This window comes from Cylas formicarius, unplaced genomic scaffold, assembly GCF_029955315.1.
Source record: "Cylas formicarius isolate icCylForm1 unplaced genomic scaffold, icCylForm1.1 PGA_scaffold_7__23_contigs__length_41026272, whole genome shotgun sequence".
Classification (NCBI taxonomy): domain Eukaryota; kingdom Metazoa; phylum Arthropoda; class Insecta; order Coleoptera; family Brentidae; genus Cylas; species Cylas formicarius.
Window position 1 is genome coordinate 11175559 of NW_026844352.1, and position 16920 is coordinate 11192478.

A 16920-nucleotide genomic window follows, 5' to 3' on the forward strand; every position below is an offset into this window, starting at 1 on the left:
GAGACACCGCCAAATAATATGATTAAACAGCAATTTGGCAGTCGTAGGGCAAGCGAATGACACGTGATCTGAAGTGGACTGGCACGTGGCGACGGATGAGATCATTTCTGATGAGGCATTGTTGAGGCGTTTGGTTGGTTGATTGTACTTGAAATTTTACAGCTGGAAGCCGGAGGCCGCAGCCCTATACACGGGATGATAGATTGTTTCGGGGTTTGCCTATGGGATTTTTGAAAATAATGAGTTTTCGGTGAGCGAATTTGGAAAATAAAATTAGCGAAGCAAGAAAAGTATACAAATGTTATACAATTTTCGAATTGTTGTGTTGAATTCTTTTCGAATCATGATTTTTTTAGATCAGCTTTCCTTTGTTCTTATTTTTGGATATTTTTTAATAAACATTCTAGGTTCAGAGCCTTACTGTAACGTACACATTACTTTGTATAAGTTATAGATTATATGTTTTAACTTAGTTCGAGCGACAATAATGTTTCGTGACTTCATAGCCGTACCGTTTCCGCTGGGTCCGAGACGATTGAATGCGCGTAAAATTATTCTAAGCTAGTGTAGTTCAAAAATATTTATCAGGTGTGTTCTAAATCTTCTAAATTAAAATATTCATTAGCACAGGGGTCGGCAACCTTTCCACTTTTGTGTGTGCCAAAGCAAAGTTAAAAAAAATCCGTATTTATTTTTCATAATATTTATACTCGTATATAATACAAAAACACTATTGAAGGTACATTTGAAGGTTGCCGATCCCTGCTCATATTTCTTTTTATCAATAACCCATTGAGGGCTCTAAAATTTGTTCTGTTGTACAGCAAATTCAGCTAGTCTGTCCGGAAATATTAACGTCACCGCCTTTCCCAAAAAAAATTTAAAGAAAAAAATTGAATTTTTTCTGATCTTGTGCCCACCGTATTTATTAAACGATTTTTTCATTTTCACCGTCCGTACAGGGTGTGGACTGAAAACTTCTTAATTTTTTAATACGCTTAAATATGTTACATTTTCTTACTTATTAAGCTGATAACCCGTAACCCAACATACACTGATAGTTTAGTGGCTCAAATCGGAACAAATAATAAGTTTCACCTCTACTTGACCTACAATAATAACACTTTTGAAATAAATTCTACAGAAAATTACTCTGTAATACACATTCGAAATTTTTTACCATTTATTTTTCTTATGCCCTCCACAAGCTTGATCCCGAGCCCGGGATTTCAGATGCATGCAAAAAAGCTGAACAAAGCTTAGCAAATGGTAACATCCTTCAGATTAGAGCTTTTGTCAGGATGAATGGATGGATTTAATCGTAGTTTTTATTTTTACTTTTTTCACCTCCTTTGTTTTAAGCGATCACTTAATTACTAATATTTCTACTTAATTTAACTTTGTATTGAAATATTATACCATATGACTGAATTCGCTACGGACCCTTGTTTTGGAACACGATTTTTAACAATGAATAAATAAATTTTCTTACTGATTAGCGCATATAATATTCCGAATCTTTTGTGAATACGCATATAATTTGAAATAAATAAACTCTTATGATCATAATATTGCTTTATTTAGCATACACAAATAACAAAGCTATAAGTTATATCGAAACAAGCCATTTATAACGAATGCGATGCGCATATTTAAAATAAAACATTTGTCCGGGAGTAATGGCTGCTCAAAATGCAGTTTATGTGGACCTGTAAATCAATGTCAGGTACGAATAGGACGCTTTTACGATCTGGAAAAAGCACTATTTAACGTGACGCAACTAAACTGCGAATATTTACCATAAAGTATAGCTCGTATCCGTAAACGCCACTGAGAAAAGTTTTCACGAGAATCGGTTTCTGAGTCCTCATCAGAGCTATCTGGAGGATCTTTTTATCTTTGGTGTCTCCTTTGAACCAATTAGATTCGAGAAAAGCATCGCCGATAGATAAAGTCTAAATCGCGACCTAATAAATCACACGGACGAATATTACGTGCAACTCACCAGGATTTTAATATCTTGTCCAATGTAACAAAGTATGAAGAGACCAACCATCCATCCTACCATTAATATCAAAATTCCAAAGTTGTGTGTCTTAAAACAAGCTATTATTAAAAAGCACCTTAGTAAACGAAACTATGGAAAGAAAGGTGATTTATAATTTTCTTACCTTTAGTAGCTGATTGCCCAAACAAGCTAGAACCAGCCCCGACGAACTAGCTACATGCCCAACCGTTGCGTACATTGATCGTTGAAAATTATAGCAGATTCTAAAAATGCGATATTGAAATAATTAGCTTTGTAACCATTGAAAATTTGTTTAAAAATGATATCTTTTCCTGGCTTGTGCTGTGCGCGATATTGGCGCACCGTGTATATAATATTTCCACTGAAACTCTTCTCAAGCAGATACCTGATAATTTCCACGTGATATCGAACGCAAAATCGGAGCCGTCGCTTAGCCGTTGCCTCATCTCCGTCGAACGTGACCTTTATGAGTTCTTTGAGATGGAGGATTCGTATGTGAAGGATCTCTGACGTCACCCATATCATAAAAGATATCGTTGCAGAAGTTGGTATATAATATAAACTGCATAAAATTTGAACTCCTATGATGACGAATTTTTTAACGCGGGTGATGGTAACTGAAACGAAAGTTCACCATATCCTTATATTATTTAAAATGAAAGGTTTTTACTCAAACTGTGTTTACCATTAACTAATTTTATACTCGACTTAATGCCGTTTTTTAAAACCCTACTTGTAACATTTAGTCGTATGTTTGTTAGTAATTAGTCTCAAAAAAGGTACTTTTCACTTACAACAATTAATCAAACGAAAAATTGCTGTTAATTCATTGAAAAGTTTATTAACTTTTACTTTTGTTATTGCGTTTTTAAGTTCGGAAAACTGTAAAAATGAAAAATAAAATATAAAAATGAGAGCCGCAGAAACAGAAAATGACTCCTGACACGAAATAATGCAGGACATTGTCATGCAAATTAAATTTGGTATTAGACGAGCTCTAAATAGAGGATCCACGTAGTTTCCAAAACTTTAGCAGAATAGGTGTTGTCAAATCTAAAATCTAATCGTGTGAAGATACAAATACATACACTTTAAAAATCGAATAGAAAATCAAATAACAAAATAGACATTGTAAACAGGCTACTTAATAGAAGAAGAGATCGAGTCAAACGGTAATCAAAACCCGGGCAATTTTTATGAGAATAGTTCCCCGTCTATAGGTTGTAATCTTAGATCTCACATAAAAATGATATAATTTCGAATAGATGAAAGAGGAGGCCTGGCGTCATCTAGCAATGAGGTGAGAAACCTCGATTCAGAAAACGGCGAGAGAAATCTGCGACGCAATATGGAATACAATGAAAGTTTGAAGCTCAAGTGTAAAATAAAAAATATTGTCATAAAACGAAAATAAGCTGTTTGCAGCTCAGAAATCTGAAGTTCGTATGACTTGATAATATCCCTGACATCGGATTTGATGAACGTTGTTTTCTCGAAAAGGATAGAATAGATAGAACATTATATATTATTATAAAATAATTAAATTAAAAATTTGGCTTTCAGAAATGTTTATCTATAAGTTGATCTTGAATGTCCGTTTTATAAAAAAATTTGTTCGAAAATAAGTGAAACGATTATTCCAAGTTTATTGGAAAGAACACGAAAAAAAACGACGATTTTGGGGGAAGCCTTCGCTTTTTAGGGAAGGGATAACACTTTTTATGGTGACCGCCTATGCGGACAACACGAATAAAAAATCTGGCTAAATTATAAATAAAACAGGGCGTTACCACGAGTCATTCCTTACAAAAGTACAAAAAGAAAATTAATTCGACAGGTCCGTCTAATAAATAGAAGCTTAATAATACCAAGAACTAACAAAAATTGTCTTCTTAATTGACACTTTTAAAGCGTTTCATGATATTATACAACTAGTACACCAGTTATGCAGTCAATTTCAGTTCTGGATAGCTAGAATCCTTTCTCTAGTTAAATTGGCAAAACTGTGGAACAATCTCAAGTTCAAATCTAAGGCAAACACGTATAGAAACGCCGCTATTAGAGTTAGATAAACACATTTATGTTTAGAAGTAACAGACCTAGCTGTGCTATAACTATTATTATTACCATGTCGCAATTATATTTACGATAACGGATAGAATTACCAGAGCTAGGCAACCAGAGCGGTGCGACGAGGTTGCATATTTCAGACAACCCTTGCTTCTGGTTGAGATTCTCGCATTCCTCGTCAGTTAGCTTGAACGTCATATAGACAAAGATACCAGAGCAACAATAAATAAATCCGTACAAGGACATCGAATTCAGCGCTTTGATGCGATCGTCAAATCCTGACGGTTTTCCAAAATTTTGGCAATTGGTAACGTCAAGAAACACATTAGACCAATTATCGTGATTAATCCAGAAGAGCAGGCAAGTTATCATCGAAGTTGACACCCCGGTCACGAAGATGAGGTCCTCCACAATCAAGGCATAAACGCCATCTGCAATGTGAAAGAAACAAAACAATCAAGCTTATTCCTTTTTTAATTAACCATATTCTTTATCCCCACCACCAGTTTGCGCAGTTCTTGAAATAGTAATTTAAAAGGAATAACCTTTAAAACCAGTTTCGATTATTATTAATATTATAATTAAATTCTGAGGTCTATCTGGTTTATACAGGGTAATGCATTCACGAACGGAACATAGAAACTCCAATGTAAATTTTTAGGTAGCTCCCCTGTACATTTTATGGCCAAGTTGTCATATAACTTTTTGAAGGGGCCGGTGTGGATAACTCAAGTGCCGAGTTTGAATAAAATTTACGAAGCCAATCTTCAGCTATTGATGGCAAAATTGAAAAAGGTTAATACAACAAACTCCAGCGAATATTTTTCTTACATCATTTACAAAACTTGACGACGTCAAGCTGGACAATGACATATTAAGTAACCAAAACTAAGTATGTGGGTATATCATTATGTTTTTCTTAGGATCAAACTCAAACTCGTTTCTTAAGACCTCGATGTCCCTTAAAGCGTTCTTGGAACGAATTTAATTTAAAGGACTATTTAAGCAACGAGGAAGCTCCAAGGAACGACTATACATTTGACCCTTAAGTCTTTTATTAAAAATAATTAATAATTATAATAATTATATGAAAAATACGAAATATTGCTGAAAAGAAACATTTTTTAAATAAACTTTATTTTTTTATTAAATATTCAAACAACTTTCCATTAACAGTTAAACAATATCTTAAGCGATCATAAAATTCATTTCTAGAATTGTTTAGTTGATAATGTGAAATCCTGTCACATTCTAAGCAAATACCGTTTTGTGAATGGTTAAGATTTTCATATTTAACATTTTTATAGATAGCAATTTTCAAATCGCCACACAAAAAGAAGTCGTGCGGCGAGAGATCAGGTGACTTGGGTGACCAAAGAATTCGGCACCTTGGGCCAATAACATTCCCATTAAAAGTATTTCCCAAATAGGCGGCACAACCATCCATGTGGTACCAGATCTCCCGATCTTGGCGAGCAACTTCTTCTACTTCGGGTTCAATTTTATTTTGTAATAAGTTCAAACAGGTTTCTGCTGTGTCTATAACAAATGGCCTATTAATATGATGTCCGCAAATTCCCACTATAACATTTATTTTTTGAAGATAGTTTTGAACATTTGATTCGTTGTTGAGTGTGAATGTACATTCATCAAATCCTTCTCTTCTTTCTTCATGGCCTTTCATTAGTGTTTTTTTTTAATGCTCTATTATAGGCATTTTCAGCTGAACTTTTGCAGTTATTTATTACGGTGCCTTTGGAATTGGGTAATAATAAACTTAATTGTTGAAATCGAAGGTATAGTTTTAGCAGGAAAATAAACTGAAAACATTTCAGACACTGCTCATAGACTGTTTCCTGCCTACTACCACTTACTTATACTTACTTCTTCTTCAATCGAATATTGCGTATTTAACTTTAATTAAAGTGCGTTTAATAACGTATAACAAACACAAATAAAAATATTGTTACTGTTTCGTGTTGTAGTTGTAAACATGTGTTTTACCGGTGTTTGATTTATACCTAAACAATAACAATTTTCAAATTTTGCTATCATATTTAATTTAATAACTGAAGATTGGCTTATTAAAATGTATTCAAACTCGGCACATGAGTTAATCATACCGGCCCCTTCAAAAAGTTATCTTACAACTTTGCTATAAAATGTACAGGGGAGCCAAAAAATTTACATGGGATTTCCTATATTCCGTTCAGCAATACATCACGCGATATAGCCAATGCCAGATATCTAGGACTCGATACTGGGTACTCTGACAACTATACCTATATTTGCAGCTACAGTCGAGCTTCGTTAAAGTGTACACGGGATTGCTAGTCGACTACCGAGATACATTTGCAAGACTCTCGGAATATAATTCTGTCAATCTCGTGTCGCTCTACAGTACGCTAAAAAGCGAGCTGAGTTAATGGCACGGGAGGCAATTCTATCTACATTGAGAGAGTTTATCGGGAGGCGATCGAGGGTTCTAATTGTAAGACCTTATAAGCCTCAAGACATGGAGTGAACGCTCTGTCTCAGGGCACGCGGCTACAAACTCTGGTAGGCGTTCTAACAGGACACCGCTATCTAATAGAAAGCACCTTCACATCATCGAGGTGGGCGACGACAGCACATATTTACAGTATTTAGAAAAGGAGGAAACTCCAACCAGCTACGTACCACTAGGGAACAGCCGACTAAGAGTACTAAGATCTAAATCCATTCAGCCCGAGGAACTATCCATACTAGAATGGGTACCGTACTTCCTCGAGAATATCTCGCTTTTCTAGGAAATAATAACTGAATATGAGACACAGTTAAGAATCCTAGCGTCATCTGACGCCTGACTAATAACAATTATATATTATAAATACTCGTTGATATATATAATTATTCGGTAATTGCAGTAGAATTGTTTCGTATACAACTCCATTTTGGCCATAAATTATGAATCAGTAACTTTTTGTTTGGGAGCGATGCAAATCCAAAATGATAAATTAAATATTCAGCCTCTAGAGAATCTTGGACATTTATGTCAAAATAATGATGCATTGTAATTTTTACTTATATTAGATAATATAGAGGCCTTGAATGCGGTAAACTTGTTACACTTAAGGCGGATATGATATAAATTTTGCATATCCCGAACCTAACATTTGCGCCTGACTTTTAAAACATTCGTTTTAATCGCCATGTTGAACACCAATTCCTCTTATTGATTTAAAGCGTCGTTTCAAATGCATCTATAACATTTTTTGCAACGAAAGTATGTTTCCAGAATAGTAAGGACTTCGCAAAATGTTCTTCGCCTTTTTTCATCACCAGGTCAGAGGACATGATGATGAAATTTTTGTTTTCTCAAAATTAAATGAGCAGTATTCCAGTTGTATGTTCTATTTATCAGACAACAAACGTTTCCGGATTTTCAGTTACATCTAAAAATACATTATTTACTTTGTCTTCATTGCAGGGTTTATTTGTAGATAAAACTGGTTTTATAAACGCACCACACTGCTTAAGATTTGTAGTTAATTTGCAAAAATGTTTATACTATACGATGATTTCGCAGAATCGAAACGTCGTACTTAAAATCTCTCAATGCTATGTCGTAGAGCTCTCAAAAAGAGGAAACGAAAAATCGAGGTTATTTTTTTCTATATCATTTTCAATAACACCAGAAAAAAAATAAAAACGAAATCTCTGAATAATTTTTTTGCCAAATGTTTTATTTATTTGTGAAATTTTTTATCATCACTATATACAATATCAATATAATTTTTAAAGATTTTTTTTTGGATAAAATCCTGTAAAAATTTATTTTTTTAAACTCTTTTCCTTTGTTGATACATCGCATATTTTTTTTCTTTTTTAAAGACTAGTATATTAGGTTTTAAATATGCTTTTCTAATATCTACTTTGAAATACCGGTTAAAAACTTATCCAGAGTACGCAAAGCAGCAGTTTTTTGTTTTGTTGTGATCTGCTCGTTTAACCAACTTCGTGCATAATCATATATGAAATACATATCATCTAACATACCATTACAATTTATATACTTTCTATAGTATTATAAAAACTAAAACAATCGAACAAACCTTACTTTTTAGTGACACGCAGAAATGTACGATGCTTCCCACCCACATGACAGCGGTAAGTATCCTAATGCAGGAGGATACCGCATAAAATTTAAACTTTGCCTTCTTTTCCTTTTCAGTAGGATAATAGCTTAGACAGTTAAACATCGTCAGAACGTAGTACAGCGCTGCCCCCTTTTTAATCGGGTACATTCTGTGTTCTGCTATTGTTTTCAATAAAATGGTGACGATTTACTATTTACAAAATAAAAATGTATCGCCGTGCTTTATTAAGCGACCGATTACGTGTAACAGGTCCGTAATGCATAAAAAAATATTGATTCTTATTTTCAGTTAGATACATCGTATATATGGGACATGTCCCGTCTATCAGATAATTTTAATTATTATTGTAATAACAACATTTCAACAAGTTCAATCCATGATAAAATATGTTTCAGCAAATTCTTGAAATGGGTGGAGCGCTGCGATCCACGCAGGATTTTATGCACAAAGAGCATTTTAGAAAATTGCGGTAAATCAGGCGCTCGTCAGCCGCTCTACAAGTCAGACAAATATTTTTTCTAGTTTTCTAAAATTAGTAGTAATAGAGTTTAATTTGTTGTTAATACATGCTTATTTAAAAGAACAACGTTGCTTTTAAATTTTTATGGTTGTTGATATATTTATTATTCTGAATTTGATTAAAGTAAAACCCTTATTGACACAATACAGTTTTAATACGTTTGAACTTCTTAGTTATATTGCACATGTATGGCAATAATTATTAGTGATTCATTTTGTTGCAATATCAAGATTACTTAGCAAAGTGTTGTGGATTGATTCTAATCGGCAAAGTGTAAAAATAGAAGCTAATAAGTATATTTTTGTCGTATTATTTATGGAAAAGATGGATTTGGGGTTGCATCTTGAAGCCGCCTTAACCACAAAAACATTCTTAACTTAACAAAGCTTAGCTTGAAATAATTCTAAGAATTTAATATTGGGAAAGCGGATGTTTACCCAAAATCATGTGGTAGATGATCAAAATTTGTAATAAGTAGATATCATTGCCCATCTCGTATTCAAAGCAAGGAATTGACTATCTTGTGTATTAGGTAATACGAGAAGTAATATGTCCGGTCCTGGTAGATATATATTTTTAACGGTGTGTACTCCTAACTCTTTAATCATGACAACCACATAAAAGGAATAAGCGAATAAGGCAAACCTCCATTAATTTAGTTTAAAACGAATTTCCTCGTAAGTCGATTGTATACATTTCAATTAACGTAAACTATTACGAATTTGTATCATCGCTACTAACTACTTAGTATTAAGTTACAAAGATGCTAAATAAACACTACGAAGTTTGTACTACCTATTTATATATCTGATAATCTGAAAAAACATCAATCAATTAAAATATAATACGTGTTTATTTTATGAATACCAGAGATTAAAAAAATAAACATACAAAAGACTATTTAAGTATTTTAATTTTAATATTTCCAGGAACCAGTTCTAGTACTACAAACTATGTCTATTTGCAAGTTTCATTGTCACATGCTGGTGAATACCGTCAGATTTGTAAAAAAATAATGTCGCATCCGTCAAAATTATTTAATTCTATTCTATAATATATATTTTTGCATTTAACGTCAAATTTTTGCTGCATTTTGATATGCCTTTATATTTGTGAGTTCTTGGATATCTTTCGGAATTAAATATGTACCTTATATCGTTCACGATGTATAAAGTAATTATGGCTACATCTCTTCAGAAAATGTCTTTTTTTGCAAGCCCTAAAAGCTAATTTCTAAAAAAGCAACTGATACAACAAGAATTTGCGATTTGGAATAGAACAAATTAGTACGATAGATATATAGTTTCGGATATATAATTTTAAGAACCTACCTTTGGAATACGCTTGGAATTATCAAAAGTGAACATACGTTACGTTACGTTAAATCTAGAGATCATGCATCAGCACTTCATTAAGTACGAAGTTTTCCTGCACGTTCCGTCTCAAATGTGGATCCAATATTATACCCACATACTTAATTTGATCTCATCTTTAATATTAAAATCAAACCACAATTTTAAACCACCGCTTTCCGAAGTGTATTGGCATATGAGATAAATATTAAGGGACATAGGACCATACCTTGTGGTACACCATATATTACAATTCTGGCGTGGCTAAGTGAGTGTCAGATCTTAAAAATCTGATTCTTTTTTTGTAACTTGAACCATTGTAAACTACTCCTTATACTTGCCATTAAGTAAAGATTGAAGTTAACGCGACCGGCAGGAAAAGTTTCCACGACGATAGGTTTCTGGCATCGCATCAATATGATATGCACCGCCTTTAGGCCACTGAGGTTTGCTTTATACCATTTCGATTGAAATACAGCATCCGATATTGATAGACTCTAAATGCAAATAAGAACAACCGCGTTTACTCAAAACAGGTAAATCTTGAGCATAGATACCTTGTCCTGAAGTTTTTGTCCGGCGTAGCATACGAACACCAGAGTCACGAACCAAGCGACAGTTAAAAGTAACACTCCGGCCTTATATGTCTTAAAGTCAGTCCATCATCACAAGTAAGGTATATTTCAGAAAAGTTTAGCTGATTTTTTGATTGTAATAAAATAGACCAGCCATACTGGTATTTTCTTTAATAATCTCGGCTATTGGCAATAACAATTTTAAACAGTAAACGCCTGAGAATTATTTAATACATGTCCTTTCTGTATAAACTTTCTTAAATTCAAAAAAAAATTGTAAATAGAGAGACATACGAATTACAAGTAAACGTATAGGATGAATGAACAGGTAATGCAATAAATCATTTTGTATAAAAAACTAAAATGCATTTTATCACATTATCGAATTAAAAAATAATTTGAACTTTCGTAAACTTGTTAGTCCAAATGCAAAACTGCAAAACCAAGAGCATGTAGGTTACATTTATGTGCTATTACTATGCTCAAGAATCAAATGCTTAATAAAGATCAGGCATATATAATTTAATTTATGGGTCGATTTGCTTTTATAGGGTGTGATTACGCTTTATTGGACATAAGAAATCAACAAACATTTCCGACACTGATCACAGATCACTGATCAAAATTAAACGTAATTACCTTTTGCAATTGATTGCACAGGCAGGCAATACCGATCGCTGAGATTGGCGGCATATGTTCTGACGTAGCTTTTACCGCTTTTCTTAAATTTGTCGTTATCCTAAAACACATTTCAAGCACACTTATCGTATAAAAATCTCTATATTAATAACTTGCACCGCAATATTTCTTTATGATATTCTATACAAAATTCGATACAACTTTTCTGCTCCAGAACGCCCCCTTCAAATGCATTTTCGAACAAAGATTTGAGATAGTCAATTTTTAATACAACCATCTCGGAAGTTTCCAAATACATGACGCATATTTGCTGAGTTGCCGGGACGACCACTAGGCCACATATACATTGGGTAAAAAGCAAAATGTACTTCAACTCCGCACTAGTTTTATCTAATATAGCATTTTTTCAAATGGACCCGTAAACATCCTTTCGGGAAATGTTATATTATGTACAATATATACAGGGTGCTGTAATTAAATATTCAGTTATTTCTTTCAAAAAATAAGGCATTCTACAGACAAAAAAACAACAGCGGTTACCCCAGATACTCCTTAACCACAGTCATAAACAAATAGAATGTCTTTTCATTTCATCCTATTTAAGAACAACAAAATTCAGAATTTTTTGATGCGCGGATTGCAAAATATTCCGGAAAATCATCTTCAGGGTTCCTATTTATTTTATTAATAAATACTTATGTATCCATACCCTTTCAATTTTGTAATAAGTTTCATATTTTGAAATCTATGTACTAAACTGAAATTATTAATCCCAAGGAAAACCAAATACAAATTTTTGATGCATTATACTATATATTTAAGCTTTTTTATCTTCAAATTATTAAAATATTATGTATATAGTTTCAATAAAATGAAGCTAGCATTAGACCGAGACTATAATGAACTTAAATCCTTTTGCAACAAAACGTCAATTCATAATCAATTTTAAAATCTGTACGCGAAATTAAATATTCTATTTGCTACTAATATTCGCTAGGTACCCAAACGTGAGTAATTAAATTGCACATTTCATCTAGGCCTTCCTTTTTCTTTAGCTGCTTGCAGTTGGTGTCAGTGATGTCAACTATATAGTGTGCTGCGACCCCAACCAAACAGTATGTGAGGCAGCACAATGAAAACCGATTAGTTCTTTTTACGTGTACATCCCAGTTTGGCGGTTTTCCATATCCCGCAACGAAATCTGAATCTATCAAATCACGATTCTTATCTGAAAAGGAGGACAGTCGTTTTAGGAATTATTTTTTAAATTATGTATTTCTACTATCTTTTTACGAGAAACAGTAAACGTTTAAAACTTTTAAAGCTAATGAAATCATGTAATCATATAATTTAACGAATGAATCTCATGATCGAGGGACAAATGGCAAAAACACTTGTTTCTCAAAAAATATCGTATAAAATGCTAGGCGTGAATTCCCAATTCGTACAACCTCACGTTTACTAAATATAAAAAAAACTGTTTCAGCGAACTTAATATTTTACCTCATGACATTAAAAAGGGTTCCCGATTAATAGATAACTCTAACATCAGACAAAAAAAAATGAAACGGTCTTTAGAAGAACAATATTAATAAAAACAAATGAAGAAATAAAAATTTACAAAGCTAATAAACTTTTTGTTTTGGTAACAAATAATATATCCTCAAAAGTAATAAATTTAAATATAAAAAGAATAATTAGCTTCATTCGGTAAAATGTTTAATAGTATCGCATATATTTGCCTCAACTTGCACACCGGCTAGTTCCGCCCATGTGCAAGTCTCGTTTTTTGTTACATTGTTCTGTGACTCTATTATTCTGTGTTGGTAATAGTTTTATAGTGCAGGCAAATACTGCTAAATCGGTAAAATTGATGCCTGCCTAGAAAGCTCTCAAATGGCTGCAGCTATTTAGAGAACATAAAAATGATACTCAGTACTCTTTGCTTTTAATCTATGACATGAAATTTAAAAGTCGGAGGCTAAGGTCAATCAAAGTTATTGCCTAATATTAAGCTTTGTATAATTGAGTACTATTTTTTGTTGAACAATATTCTTATTTTTCTAAGTGAAGGATGACTACAAGCAATATTTAGTTGTCCTGTTATTATTTAAAGTATTAATAATATTTTTGTTGTTTTTGCCATATGAAACATTGTTATTTAGATTATCCTTTGTGATCGCATGTATGAATGGGTTTTTTTCCCAACTCTATCGTCTATTGTTATAATTAGTATTTATAAATAAACATTTATTTTTCTTGAAATAAGCCAGTCAGTTAGTAGAAATTTAAGTTGATATTTAATTAAGTTAAGCTCAGAAGAAGCAGGATGATTGCCGAAACGTCAGCAAGTTCAGTGCATCAACAATCGATGCAGGAGGAATCCAGAAGATTTGTAAATAACGTTAAAGTACAGATTACTTTTGAAATTTAGAAGCATGCACGATTCTCCAAGGCTCATCAATTTCTACCATACTAGGATCACTATATTATCTAATTGCCCCTTATATTTATGTGTAATAGCTAATACCTAATACATTTGATGCAATAAAAAATAATTATTTAAAATGCAATTTTTCAGTAGTTCAATAATTCTTTACATAAAAGTGTTCTCTGTTCCACGTAACATGCAAATTCTTACAATAAATAAATAAAAAAATAACTATCATAAAGTAATAGCAAAGGATACTTTTCGTGGAGAATTTATTATATTGCGTATTGACGGACAATAATAAACGCTGAAGGAAAGAAAATAATGCGATTTGAAAAACTTACTCTTTAGAGAAAAGATTAGGTGCAGAAGACTTCCCGTTAACATGGACGCCGTCAACGCTTTCGTGACCAACGAACAAACTTTAAATTTTTTCATCGCTAATTTAATTTCAATGTGTAAAAAAATGAAGAGGTTTTACCAATTTGATACATTTCGTCACAAATCAAAGTAAGAAATCCAAATCCGTTGAAAGGAAATTAATAATTTAGTGACACGTTTGGGGTTTGATCCAGAACCGTAGGGTAAAAAAAGCACTCATAATAGCTAAGCATTTTTTTTTGCTGAAAATTTTTGCTTGACTTTTTCGTATTTAATGTTCCTTATTGCGGAACTGTTAATGAATGCTGATCACTAAAGCAAATCACTCAATACAAAATAATGACTAATGTAATAAAATTAATGAGATATTTTCATTAATAGCCCGATGCTTCGATTTACATTTGGAACAAAAAGAATCAATCGCAATTGTTTGTGCCCTTAAATTTTATTATTACACTCACTACATCGTTACTGCTCTTAACTGTAGCAAAAAAGGTTGGAAGGGGGGACGAGTTTTTTGTCAATATTATTTTCTTTAAGAAGGATAATAAGGATAATAGTTCGCAACTATCTAAATCTAAATCTGTCTCTCATTATAAGTTAAATAGAATATTTAAATAGGATAGTTAAATAGGATAGATTTTTTTATTTTATATTTTATTTTTATTTATTTTTTATAGATACAAGGGTTCCGTTCATCTGTGGTAAATACAAGCTTTCTTATTTTAAATGAGCCACCCTGTATATTGCATAGCATTTTTTTTGGATTCCCAGGGAAATTTCACTTTGCCAATATCTAAGTTTTTTTGACAAATCTTGAATTTTATGTAAAAAACTACGTTTTAATGCCCTAAAATACTAATTAATTTTTCCTATAAAGTGAAAGTGCTAAAGATATAATCTGGATTTAAAAATTAAGGTGACTTTAAATAAGACTGCCTATTCAGGAAATTTGTAGTTTCCGAAATAAGAAAATATCAGAGAAATTGTCCACAAAGAATACCGATGAAACAAATTTTGGAAAAAAGAGGAAGGAAAAGATATTTACCCCAGATGAAAAGAATCCCTATGTATATGAAAAATCAAAAATACACATGAAACAATGTAACTTTTCTATTTAACGTTTTTTTTCTAAGTTAAGGGGGTAAATAACCTTATTCTTCCTACACCCTGTACTGCTCAGACTTGCAAGCCTTAACCGACTCTATTTCAGGTTCGCTTAGGGTTTGTTGACGCATAAAATGGGGTATAAAGGGCATAAAATATTGTTTTTTTCTACTCCCTACCTGAAATACCCATACTACCTACGCATATGTGTGACGTTGACGACTGACAAGAAATGCTACGCGTGATCTCTGGTTTTCCGACGTTGCCGTTTCCCGAACACGATAAATTGTCATCCTTGGGTGGATACAATTCAAAACTACGAAGTGATGATGCTTTTGTGTCTATGGGAGTCTACTATGTACATTAAGTAGGAATTCCAATATGTTAAAAAAACAAAGTTGTTCGTTTTTATTAGGCCAAAGGAGTGAAATAAATCGCGACAACGTTGTAAAATTAAACTCGCTTGCTTTGTGCACCGGGGATGGCCGAACACTTACGTAAATCGCCGACGTTCGGAAATTAGTACACAATTTTTCTAACAAAACGTCACAGATACGCGGTCTCAGATTTGTATTTCAATAACAAAAAAGCCGCTGTATGCTGATTAGTATTTTTAGTGCGCTCAGTTAATATTAAAGTGCTATTCCAATATATTCCGTTTAAGCGTAAATTCGATAAAATGGCTTCATCTGATCGCCAGGACTGCGGTTTTTAAAGGATGAACGGTTTTAGTACCGGCGAAGAAGATTCCAGGGGTCCTGCGGACCAGATTTGTTGTTTAATTGATAACGGCGAAAGGTGTCCGAAAGCCGCTGGAAACGCATCTTACAGCAAAAGAATTCAAAAGACTGTTACCCAAAGGAGGCTCAATCTATTGTTAGATAACACAGTGAGTATTTCTTTTTCTGCTAGTGCCCGCCATTCACTTAAATTTGGAAAAAAAGTTATCCAGATAGAAACTAACTGATAGTTGAATGAAGTGCATAGATAATTTTATGTATAGTACCATAACAAATTTCAATTTTTAACTCTGATCCCTATTTTTCATTCAATTTTTTTAATAAATTTTATTTGTCATTATAATTGTTTTCAACTGCCAGCACAAATATTGAGTTAGTATAACAAGGATATCCGGTACTAATTTTTTTTTTTTCAGGCGCGACACATTTACATCTGTGATTTCCACAAAATGATCATTCAGTGCGCCAGAACAAAACGAAGAAGGAAGGATTCAGAGGATGACAGCAACGAGACTGACACAGATGTACCTGAGGTTGATCTGTATCAACTTCAAGTAAATACTCTAAGAAGGTATAAAAGACACTTTAAGGTTCCCATGCGACCCAACTTGAACAAGGCACAATTAGCAGATGTAAGTTGTTTATTAAAACTCCAATTTATAAATTATTCTCTCCTTAAAAGACAAGAACACAAAATTAGATTTACTTTTAGACATTAATGAAGCATTTCAAGACAATTCCAGTAAAGGAGAAGGATGTGGTGACATTCTTTATCTACACTGTAAAGACCAATGGTAACAAATTGGATCAAAAGAACGGAGTCAATAATGATACAAGCTAGATGGAGGAAGTTGCAATTTTACTTAACATTTACAGAATTGTGTAAATTAAAGTTATTTTATTGTTATTTTTGACAATTTAACAAGTATTTTGTAAG

At 32.8% G+C, this 16920-nt stretch overlaps 2 protein-coding genes across 3 annotated transcripts; one reads left to right on the forward strand and one right to left on the reverse strand.

Annotated features, from left to right (window-relative positions):
- Positions 1 to 1626: 1626 nt before the first annotated feature.
- Positions 1627 to 15451, reverse strand: LOC132705236 (uncharacterized). 2 transcript variants are annotated; one of them, XM_060675710.1, is made up of 9 exons: positions 15423 to 15451; positions 12326 to 12552; positions 11325 to 11424; positions 4195 to 4530; positions 2415 to 2646; positions 2172 to 2271; positions 2006 to 2095; positions 1800 to 1955; positions 1627 to 1750 (listed from the first exon to the last, which is right to left on the reverse strand). In XM_060675710.1, the coding sequence occupies exons 1-9, from the start codon at positions 15433 to 15435 to the stop codon at positions 1700 to 1702; spliced, it is 1305 nt and encodes a 434-aa protein (XP_060531693.1). In that variant the 5' UTR covers positions 15436 to 15451; the 3' UTR covers positions 1627 to 1699. The 2 variants fall into 2 exon arrangements, with proteins under 2 accessions (XP_060531693.1, XP_060531694.1); XM_060675711.1 differs by lacking the exons at positions 11325 to 11424; positions 12326 to 12552; positions 15423 to 15451 and adding an exon at positions 8199 to 8389.
- A 298-nt stretch (positions 15452 to 15749) lies between these two features.
- Positions 15750 to 16833, forward strand: LOC132705640 (histone deacetylase complex subunit SAP30 homolog). The gene is made up of 3 exons (XM_060676374.1): positions 15750 to 16132; positions 16400 to 16615; positions 16696 to 16833. Exons 1-3 carry the CDS (start codon positions 15962 to 15964, stop codon positions 16822 to 16824), a joined length of 516 nt encoding a protein of 171 aa, XP_060532357.1. The 5' UTR covers positions 15750 to 15961; the 3' UTR covers positions 16825 to 16833.
- Positions 16834 to 16920: the final 87 nt, after the last annotated feature.